Below are 12038 nucleotides of genomic sequence, written 5' to 3' on the forward strand. Positions count from 1 at the left end.
AGAGAGAGAGAGAGAGAGAGAGAGAGAGAGAGAGAGAGAGAGATTGATTAAAAGTGAAGAATTCTTTGGCTATATCATGCCCAACACATAATACATTTGTCAAAGTATAATACTTTGTATGTAGTGGATGTTTAATAAATATTGGTTGATGTAATTTTAAACAGAAACATGAGTCAGGCCTGCTGGTACAGGCCTATAAACCAGGCTACCCAGGAGGCTAAGGGCAGAAGGCTCACAAGGTCAAGGCTTGCCTGGGATATAAAGTGAGTTTAAGGCCAGCTTCAATTGTTTTGAATGTCTCTGTCTCAAAATAATTTTTTAAAGGGTTGAGAATATAGACCACTTTTTTGTTTGTTTGTTTGTTTTTTCGAGACAGGGTTTCTCTGTATAGCCCTGGCTGTCTTGGAACTCACTTTGTAGACCAGGCTGGCCTTGAACCCAGAAATCTGCCTGCCCCTGCCTCCCAAGTGCTGGGATTAAAGGCGTGTGCCACTGAATATAGACTACTGATAGAGTACATGGCTAGCATGTGTGAGATTGTAAATTTGATCCTCAGTACCATAGGAAAAGAAAGTCAGTATCAATTTATACACACACCAAACACCCCCATCGTTTTATGAAACACTCTAATTTACTGGCAATTGAAATTTATTATTAAAAAGATTTTGTTTAATTTGTATATATGTGGACATATGCATCTGTTTCTGTACCTGTAGAGGCCAGAGAAGGACATAGGGTATCCTATCCTAACTCTCTGTCCTATTCTCCTGAGGAATTATCTTTTCATGAATCTGGAGCCATCCTGGTGGGCAGCAAGTTCCAAATCCTGTCCCCTACAGCATCAGAGCTATACGCAAACGTGAAGCTCTGTGTGCGGAGCTTTTTTGATGTTGGGGATTTGAATTCAAGTCCTCACTGTTCTGTAGTAAGCACTCACATACACTACGCTACACCCTCAGTGCTTCTGTCTTTAAATAAAAAGGAAAAATTCACCCAGGTACTCGACTATAACGCCTTGCATTTCACCCTTTTGAGAATTACAAAACAACAACAACAACAACAACAAAAAAGTTCAATTTCTGAACTCCATGTTGTGAAAACAATAGGTGTCTTTCCATTTTCTACCTGCAAATCACACAAATAATTGTGAATGTTAATTACTTAAACATATGCAATGTTAATTTTTAGAAAATGACAGAAGCATGATGTATGTGTGTTACACAAGGGCACATCCCTCCTATACTTGTAAGAATTCTTGATTTTTCAGTTGCTGGTCAATACCACAAAGTCTACATTATTTGCTCACTTAGTTATTATTTCTTTCCCACCACCATCATGCTGGGGATGCAGAACTAGATGTAGAAATCCTGTCTTCTTACTACCCATGGAACACCTGCCGCTCGCCACATCTTGCAGTTCTGCCATTGTGACCTACAAATCCTCTTAAATAAAAGGCACAATCTTGTAAAGGCTTGGGGACAGGAAGAGAGGCCCTCTCTCCATCAATGCAAAACTCCCCAGAACCAGAAGGGATTGTTCCTGTGAATGGAACAGCAGGTGGGAGAACACTGAAGTGGGTGGGGTAGATGCAGTAATTGGTGAAAATACCTTTGTGTTATTTCCACCCTGAAAGTCTGATTTTCCAGCTCCTTTCCACTCTCTCTTGTCAGTTTGCCAAGAACAAATGACATCTGTCACTTGTGGTGTGGGCCAGGGACAATCACCATATGGCTGCCACACATTATCCAGCACCATCCTGCCTATTCCAGTCACTGTAGTAGCTTTGCCAAAAATTTATACTGCATTGCTATTGTATTCTTTTCTCTGTCTGCTTCATCTAGCCTGTAGCAAACCAGTGCCTGATCTGTTTCTCTGTGGTGCTAACTCAGTTGCCTTCAAAGCCACCCATCCCCAGTTTGCTTTAAACCTTCCTGCTAATGGAAAAAAACGTGGAAGAGACGATTAGAAATCTCCCGCATGCTATTGTTTTGTTGTCACAATACCATTTAGCCCCATTTGGCTGTTTTTTCACTTTGGATTGGTATTATTAACAGTTTGTTCCAAAACAATGCTTATGCGTCTATCCAGTGTCCACTGTGCTACTGCAGGATAAAAAGCTATTCCTTATTAGTGCGAATAATAGAGTGGGAAGCTTGTGTTTTTTAAATAGATTATTATTATACTGTAAAAGAAATCTCTGTGAAAGGAAATAAAAGAGAACAATCACGGCTGTATACTTATTCGAACTAGACTAGAAACGAAAGTAGAAATTTGAAAAGGTATAACATTCACATGACCACCAGATGGCAGTGTGGGGCTGCCTGGGAGCTGAAGCCAAAGATTGCTTTCTGCCTCTGCAGTAAGCCTTGAAAACAAGCCTAAATAGGCAATTTTGTGTAAATGCGTAAAACTAAACCTTCTTATTAAATTATTATAAAATATATTTAAAGGCACTTTAAAAATGACTGATTTTAGGAAACTGAAAGATTTACATCAGATATAATACAAACTTCGTTGCACCGGTCTTCAAAATATAATTAACTTAGAAAAGTGTCATAAATCTAGGCAGAAAAATTAATGACTACAGAGAGAAAAACTAAGAATAATTGATTTTCTTAATAGAGAAGAGACTATTTAAGAAACCACAGCCATTAGCCAAATACTTATTTTTTTTCCTAATGAGTACAAAGCATTGTTCACAAAATGGTATGGGTAACTTAACTTTCACCTAATCTAGAGAAAGTGAAACTATTTTCTTTTCTTTTCTTCTTTTCTTTTTCTTTTCTTTTTTTAAGACATTAAAAAAGTGTGATACTGATTTAAAAGTATTACGGTGTCAGTCCAGCAAGGAGCTTTGCAGATGCAATGCCAGAGGATTTGGAGGTAAAGAAAAATATATTTTAAAGTTTGAACTCTCTTACTGTATACGATGAGAAGTAATATGTGCATCCCTACCCATTCCCTATACCATTGAAAGAATGTGGCAGTAAAGTCTATGTTAAAAGATTCCCATCTTTAGAAAGAATGGACAGAGTCACAGAACAGCAAGGCCCTGGAAAAGCGCGTACAAATCCAACCTTCTTTCCCTAGGTTCCTTTGAATCCAAATTTCAAAGATGTTTTTATTTTCCTCCTTTTCTCTTTTCTGTTTGCTCCTATCTTGATTTACCATCAAGTCGAAGTAAGTGTCAGCTCTTTTCAATTATCTAGTTTTTGTGATTTATATTAAATTATTTCATTTTGGCTATGCATTTGTCCAGTGAATTAGTTATTTATCACTGGTGATAATAATATTACTAAAATCAATTTCAGAATGAATTAGGAAATTATGGCAAGAATATGGATGATGTGATTAGAAATCTCATGAATGCAACAATTTTATAAGTAAGAAACCATTCCATAATTATGCACTTTGTAGGATTGGACTTTTGTGGTTATTCTTCTAGTTAAAGAATAAATTACACAGGAAATAAAGGCACAATAAGTAAAAGGGCAAATGACTTGGCTTGTTTCACTGGTCTGTAAACAATTGGAAGTCGTTGAAATTTCTCTTATTATTCTAGGTCAACAGGTCTTCCGTCTTTTTTTGTTCCCTTTTTGTTTGCTTTTGAGAAAAGGTCACAGGATTTGTGATTCTCTGGTCTTGACCTTGTCAGGGCTGAGGATACAGGTATGTGCTACTATGTTGGGCTGTTTTGCTGTTTTTTTTTTTTTTTTTTTTTTTTTTTTTAAGGAACTGATACCTACTAAATATTTTATTGTATAAAAAAGATCTGATATGCTGTTTCTTTTGTGTGATTCCTGAAGCAAATGTGATGAAATAAACAGTTACTTTGGAAAAGAGAGACCATATCTCCGCACTGGTGTCAGAGAAAACGGCATGCCGTGTTCAATTTTAACTTTTCAATAGATATTTTTTTATATAGATGGCGTAAAAGGGACAGTCTATTACTGTCTGCAGGCAATTAGCTGAGATGGTCACACTCTGGTGCTCTGGAGGCTATAGACCCCTACATGCCTCTAAGGACTCCTGGCTACTTCCCAACTCACATGGGGAGGGAAAACTGTTAGGTTAATGGCATGATTTTTAAAAATATACATATATATGTTTAAAAAATGTGCATATGTACCAAAGTTATTAGTAAATTCCTTATGAAACCTTTTGACTATGTGTAGATGCTACCAAATATTTGAATTCACTTAATGTTTTAATGCAGTCAATGTAGTCCTTAGCCACGGGATTTTCCCAGGCATGCTTTGTTGAAATTCAAAAGACGAAAGATTTGCTCTGTGAGATGCAGATTTCCCTTGCTCAGAATTCGGATTACAGATTCTAAAAGCTTTCCAAGAAGGGAGGGACCCTGAGAGGCTACTGCTTTTGCTTCGAAGCAAACTTTGCTTTATCACTTAGGCATTCCTCTCAGGGAGGGAAGTGCTTCAACAACCAAGTCTGGAAAGTAATAGCTGTGTATGGGCACACCACTTTTCGAAAACCAAACTTTGATGGTTGTATCAGAAGCACACAAATTGTCCCCTTTTTGCCATGTGTGCCATCATCTCTTGTGACCCTTCTAAGAGATTACCCAAGGGGAAAGAAAGTATCTTCTACTTTTCCTAGGAATGAATTCAGAAACAAATTCGATTGAAATGACTTAATTTGGAAGACAACATTTAATGTCTTAGGAGGGGATCAGACTTGGCAAAGGTGGATCAAGGTTAATTGTTCTTCTTGTCTACTGGCAATGGTATGAGTGGAAACCTTTCTGCTATGTAGGGGCTAATGTTTCACCAATGGTTCATGTGGTGGGATTATAATCTTATTCCAGACAGAGCATCGGCTCCTATTATAGATGCTGTTGGGGACTTGGTACACACAAAAGGCTACTACCAATTAGTACTCTCTGTCATCACCATTCCCTCAGGCTAATTACTTTTGAGAATTAGTCCTCGAATGTGTACAAGAAAAATTTCACTGGCTATGGTGAGGAAAAAATATCCTTAGTTGTTGGGCACGAGGCCTTTTACTGGAGCTGAGATCCATTACCACAGAGGAGTGTTGGAATTTCCTAGCTATTTTCTCGCAGTATGAGCTTTCATAATAATACAGACACCTTTTCAAGGGGATGAACAAATATGCTCAAATGAGTAGAAAGCTAAGCCATTATCCCGACTTCAGTTTGAAAAAAAAATACTTGGCAGAGGGTAGGGATGGGGATGTTTTCAGCTGAAAGACGGCGCGTCTGTACAGGTTCACAATGGAGTTTTGTTATTTATGCAATGAGAACATAGATTTTTCTCCTGTAGGTCCTCATAAAGTTGGGTACTTAGGGTCACCTTCAATATTCGAATTCATTTTCCCTTCTATATACTTACCTTTTCTAAGTAGGTATAGCTCCAAATTTTCCCATCAGCCCAAGTTCTTGAGATTATTTTTCCACTCTGGTCATACTCCATCTTTTCATTCCAGGTTCCTCTTTGAATAAATGTGACTAATCCTGAAGGTGAATACGTGATGTTCACTTCATTATATCTGCTCACAGGAGACCACAGAATAGGTCGCCCGGTCTGGTCATAAAGAATTCGAAGAGTGAATTTTCGGTGGTCATCATAGATCTTCCCCGTGCGAGTCATATGATCAAAATCAATGGAAAGTAGGTTTCTGTTATGGGCCTACAAAAAAGAAAGATGAAATATATTTTATGTATTGCTTTGATTCTTCATTTAGCACGTTCCCAATCCTGAAGCGTTTCTAGATGCTCCAATGATGGAGACTCTCTCAGTACTGATCCCTCATTTGTTCATACTCTTCATCTAACAGTTACCTTTATTTCCTCACCATAGTGTAGAGTCATGGAGGGACAAGGCCGGGTTTTACTTCCTAGCAAAGGGCCTGGTATAATCTTGACTTTCATCATATTGCTGATGGTTGTCTTTCTCAACTAAGGACACACGTGAGCCACCACACTTTTCAGTGATCACACAATCCTATTTTATGTGAATTAGATCTGAGTCAGAATGGGGATTCCTGGCCCGTTTCACCCTTTGTAACTAATCAAGTGGTAAATGAAGAAAAACGAAAATGAACACGAGCTCAAACTGCTTTGGATTTTTCATGTTTATCTGGGCTCAATGAACTTCACAGTGGAACTCAGCGTATCTACTAAGGGGACCCCATTCAACCACATTTCCAGGTGAAGCTACCAGGTAAACATGGGGGCATTAATAGTTAAGTGTCCCACCATGTACTGACTAAAGAAAGTTAAGCTTGAATTCAAGTTAAAAAAGAAAACAGCAACAACTACAAGTTGGCTTAGTCTTGGTCACAGGCACCTTGACACCATACAGTAGGCTCAAAGTGAGCTCTAGTCAGGGAACTTGATTTGACTTTATCTGTGACAACACTCATCAGTGCCTGGCTAAGTCCACCTGAGAGATCCAGATAGTAAACTAGCCTGCTAGAAGAATTAAAACTAAGCAAAAAGACTTGGTGGCTTTTTAAAGCAACTGGACAAGTGACTCAGTTTTCCAGTTTTCATCTAGGAATGGCAGTATTTGGCAGACACACTATCATTTCTGCCATGACTTGCTGATTATAGCACAATCATTCAGAAAATACAGTACTGAAACTGTGTGTGTATGTGTGTGTGTGTGTGTGTGTGTTCCAGGAAAAGGTAGCTCTTCATTTTAAGCTTGTGGTTTTCATTAAGAGAGGGCAATCCCTGAAGAAAAGGGGAAATTTGAAATAAGGGTGGGTAGAACTCTGAGAAGAACTTTGGAAATGGATTTAATTGTAGTTAGTTTGGTGTGATTAACTTGTGAGTTTTAGTAGGTCTTCTGCCTTACTATAATATAACTTCACTTTGAACTAATTGACATAAGTTGAAAAATCACCGAGTCATAATGCACTCCTCTCCCAGCTTCCAGAGGAGATGCTGTGGTTTGGGTGGAGAAGGTTCGAATGTATCTGGCAGAATTGAAGGCAAGAATAAAAAAGAAAGAGGTTGAGAAGTAAGAGTGAATGGGACTCAGGAGACTCAGTTACTGGTCTACATACCAGTTGTTCCCTACTCCCTTACTGGTGCTTAATTTTATTGTGAAATGGGATTGGTATTTATACAACATTTTTCATTAAGAGACATATAAAGAGATACCACTTTATATATCAGAACCTTGCTAAAACGTAAACTTAGGAAACTGTAAAGGAGCAGTTACCACTATTTTAAAAATACACAATATAATGATCACTTCTCTCATTTTATTTAGGCCTGTGAATAAGCCCATGTGTCAAATGCCAAGGTAATTTCAGCTAGGTTTAAAACATTTATACGGGCAAGAATTGTCCACATGATCCCATACAGAATGTCAAATGACTGGTTAATGAGATATGAACAAAAAATAAATAAAACAACAGAAATTTTACATCAGAATTTGATTCTATTAAATATAGTCAGACTAAACTTTATCCATTAGTTCATTCAACTAAACTTTGCTTACTTAAAAAGAATATGTTTTTAGATTTATTTACTTTCTGTGTACAAATGTGAACTATTTGAGGGCCTGGGGTTAATGGTTGGTTGTGAGCTGTATGAAGTGATCTCAGATCCTCAGCAAGAGGACATGGTGCTCTTAACCATTGAGCCATCTCTCATGGTGGTCAAGAATCCCTTTTCCTGAAAATTATAAACTATGCTTCCACATGAAATTTCATAAACACATACATGGACGCTGGGATATAATCCCAGTTGGCATTCACACCCTCTTGAAACCCAACCAAGAAATTTCTATAGGTACTCAGGAATCAAAGTTTCAATTTCAGATAGACTTTTTATCTTAGTGGCATTAATGACTACAAAGTCCCCATTCCTGTATCAGAATCCTGTCTTTCCTTTCTAAGTAACTTGGTATACATTGGTCCTCAAAAATTATTAGCTTCATCCTGTCCCATTAGTATCAAAGGAGATTTTTTTCAAGGCTTCCCTACATTGGAAAATATAGAAATGTATAGAGGAAATCATGATCTGAGATTCCACCATCCAAGGAGAATTTCTATTTATTCTTACTGTATTTTCTCTTATTTATCTTACTCTGAGGGGCATATTTTCATACATTTAAATGTATACAACTAGGATGGCATTTAGCATTGTGTCCCCCCTTTTCAGCCAATGTGTTATTGCCACCATTTCCACATTAATATGTACTCTTGATTTATGGTTTTCAATGGTTGCATAGTATTTTAACTACATGATAAATATCGTTGTGTTCATTCTCCCATAGTTGGACATTAGCATTCTTATTTCCATTTCCTTTTGCACCTTATGATTTGTTGAACATTTTTGTCAATAAATATTTTTATAACATAGATCTTAATAAAAATCATTGTATTAAATGACAAGCACGTATTAAAAGCCTCCAGATGTGATTTGAGAGATTGCTGGATTGGGCCCAAGGTTGCTCAAGATTCATATCCCACTTGATTTGCAGTGGAAGACCTATCTCATCTTATCCTCAGCAGTACTGTTAGTAAAGTTTTCTGGATGTGAGAGTGAGAAAATGGTACTTTGCATCCATTTGATTGGCAATGAGAATGAGGTTAATTTTTTTTTAAATTATTGACTGCATGCATATCTTCCATGAATTGCCTGCTAGTGCTATTTGACAATTTTTCTACAGGAATGTGGAAGCTGGTCTTTTAAAACATGCTTTGGTCTCTGTTTCATCATCACTTAGGCAAGGCCTTAATTTCCATCTTCTGTAAAAAAGGACAAAAACCTTCCATGTCATGAATTCTAGCCAGAAGACTCACATCATTCTTTAGTAGAACTGCTCTTGCTCTCAGAGGGTAGGTTTAACTCAGCTACCACACGGGCAGATTTGGGACTTCGAAGTTTTTTTAAAAACTTATTCTGCAGCAAATGTATGCAGTACTGTATTGCAAAAATATACACTAGTCTACTGTGATCGCCTAAAAGTTGCTAGAAAAGCACACGGTTCCTGTCTAGTGATACTTGGGGTTTGGAAGCTTTTGGGAAACCAGGTGTTCTTTCTTCAACTACCTTTCCTGTGGTTTTATAGTCACATATCTCCAACTGTAATACCGTTTATTTATAACAGCTGCAAAATCCCTGTGTACTCCCAGAGATAGTTGTAACTATTACAATTTATGTTATAATGATAGTTAAAGAGACAAAGTAACAAGAGATTTTCTGTTCAACTAAATCTGGGTTTTTATTTGTCTGAGAGATGAAGTTTACTACTTCAGAACACATTTCTTAATAAAGTCATTATGACTCTATAAGGAAAATCCACCACAAAGTCATCAGAGGAGGACTCCATCCAACGCCCTTTCTCATTGCCTGTTGAAACTTGTATGGCAGGACACCTCTGGTTCAGAATAACATCCTGATATTCTAATGCTGCTAATCAAATGCTCCCGAAACACTTATTTCAAAGTTGGGCTTGGAAGTTAAAGTTCAGCAAGGACCAAAAGGGTTGAAAGAATCAAAGATGCAGTAAGTTTCCTCTATCCATTCTCTGTGAAGACCACACACAAGAAAGCTGCAAGGTAATTGCTTTCAGGTGAGCCTTCTTAACCTCTGTCCAGAGTACCTATGGGCTGCCAGCCTCTAAGATGGGCATTAGAACTAGGCTGAATGCCACTGACTGCTCAGGTCATGGGTGAGGTTAGAAAAATCCATATTCATACACATGCTTGCTCTTCTCTAAGACAACAGCTCTTGATCCAAGCATGGGCCAACACTCCTTATTTCTATTGTATTTCCAGACAATCTATACTGATCCCACTCCTGGAAAAGAGAGAGTGAGAATAGTCTCAAGTTATAAAGGGGACCTTCTGGACAGTTGTACAATGAATGAGACCTTTGAATTTGGCAACTCTTAAACATTATTTTGTAGTAAGAAAGAGGGGCATACTTAGGTTTTCAATAGAGGATGATATGCGTTGCTGCATGGGTCCTCTGGTTTCCATTAGGGCTTTCTTTTCCAAACTATACTAAGGAGAAGGACTTGATTTTTGTTTACAGTTGAATCAGAGAGAAAGGAAGGCAGAATGCACTCTGGTGAGCTGTGGAATGTGATTGCCAGCAGAACTGAAAGGTTCTGGGTGTGTGGATGGATGTGGGAGGGGCCTCCAGAGGCAACTGTCCTCTGTGTCTACGTCCTGCCTTTTTGGGAGAGTTTCTGTTTTAATTAGCTGAGAGAAAACTTTAACCCTTCATGTGATTCCGATAGTAGGTTAATGCTGTATTAGATTGATCTATCGACAATGGGAGATGTTTAATAGTTGTGCTCTATACAAAAGGAAATTTTCTGTTTTAACTGATGACACACACACACATGGACACACACAGGACACACACACAAGGACACACACACACAAACACACACACTCACACTCACCCCCCTCCCCAGAGCTTCAATCATGGCAGTTGATTTTCTTTCCTCTGTAAGGAGGAGAAGGTTGTCAAGGAGACTATCTAGCATTTCAGGTCATAATACAACCTAATTATATGTTAAATTTTGCTGAAGACAGAAGGTGCATAAGAGACAGGCCAAACGGCATCAAAGTTTGAAAGTTGTACCGCGTTGCATTTTTATGAAGTCAAGGAATGGACAGAAAGCTCACAGCTGATTTTAAAGTAGCCATACTCTCACTAGTTTTAAGGTAATTAGTATTGGACTTTTAAAGATCAATCAGTACATTAATTCAACAGAATTTATGTTTTCCTGATATTTTCAGTTTAACAATTAAAAGGTATTCAGGGCTTCTTTTATTTCAGAGTTGCTTATAAATGAAACAGCATTTCTTCAGAGTTAGTATTAGCCTGGGATAACCATTTATAATTCCATTTTTCTGTTTTTCAGTTTTGTTCTCAAGATACTTTCTTTATATTGACAAAAATCTTAGTGCTATAAGAGATATTAAGAGATGCTCAGATTTATCGAGCCAGCCCTCCTAAGTTCAAATCCTGAAATCTGCAAAATGGGAATTACTAAGACCACCCCCCCAACCCAATGAGATGTTATGAATGGTGAATAAGTTAATGTATGGTGATATACTTAGTAAGTCCCCCTCAAATGCTATCGTCATTTTGGTTTATGGTAATATTACCACTACTAATAGAGACTGCACAGTGCATATGCCTCATTTATAGATGGAAAATTGCAAGATCATGGCATGTCAGTTCTTTCTTACAATCTCATTCTTCTCATCTGAACTTGATTGTATCCTTTAACCTGAACACTTTTTACTCTAACTTGTTCTTATTTAAGTACTTTCCTGTTGATTACTTGTCTGGGTAATCTTGTAACACATATTTTTAAAAAATCTTAGCAATTTATTAATGCTTATGCATAGATTAAGGCACATGTGAAATAACACTTTCATACTAGTTATTTTAGTAAGGCTATTTCAAGACCAAGAAACGGTAGCTTTTTATGATTTGAAGACTCCAAGAAAACCTTCATTCCAAAACACAACACCATCTATCATTCTTGGTGCCTGAAATTTTCTATCTCCAAATTACTTCTTGGAGTTGTGGGCAGAAATACTGAAGACTATAGTTACATGTTTAAAGTGGATTAATATACATATAAACAGCTCCCTATATAACTTTTCACAAAAGAATGTCTCCACCAAACCTGGTAAGAATGAAGTCAAAATGGAGAGGAACAAGAACTCCAACTTTTGTCTTAGCTCCAAACTTTGTCTCTGTAACTCCTTTCATTGGTATTTTGTTCCCTATTCTAAGGAGGAATGAAGTATACACACGTTGGTCTTTCCTCTTCTTGATTTTCTTGTGTTTTGTAAATTGTATCTTGGGTGTTCTATGTTTCTGGGCTAATATCCACTTATCAGTGAGTGCATATCTAATGACTTCTTTTGTGACTGGGTTACCTCACTCAGGGTGATATCCTCCAGATACATCCATTTGCCTAAGAATTTCATAAATTCATTGTTTTTAATAGCTGAGTAGTACTCCATTGTGTAAATGTACCACATTTTCTGTATCCATTCTTCTG

General features: G+C 37.5%; 1 protein-coding gene across 5 annotated transcripts in view; it reads right to left on the minus strand.

The window, feature by feature from the left end:
* Positions 1–12038, minus strand: part of Tenm1 (teneurin transmembrane protein 1) — an 811210-nt gene that overhangs the window by 11161 nt on the left and 788011 nt on the right. For all 5 annotated transcript variants that reach the window (XM_021153953.2, XM_029473265.1, XM_029473263.1 and 2 more), the window contains one exon: positions 5373–5669. In XM_021153953.2, the coding sequence (XP_021009612.1) occupies positions 5373–5669 (297 nt within the window). The remainder of the gene's footprint in view (positions 1–5372; positions 5670–12038) is intronic.

The sequence above is a fragment of the Mus caroli genome, chromosome X (assembly GCF_900094665.2).
Source record: "Mus caroli chromosome X, CAROLI_EIJ_v1.1, whole genome shotgun sequence".
Classification (NCBI taxonomy): Eukaryota; Metazoa; Chordata; class Mammalia; order Rodentia; family Muridae; genus Mus; species Mus caroli.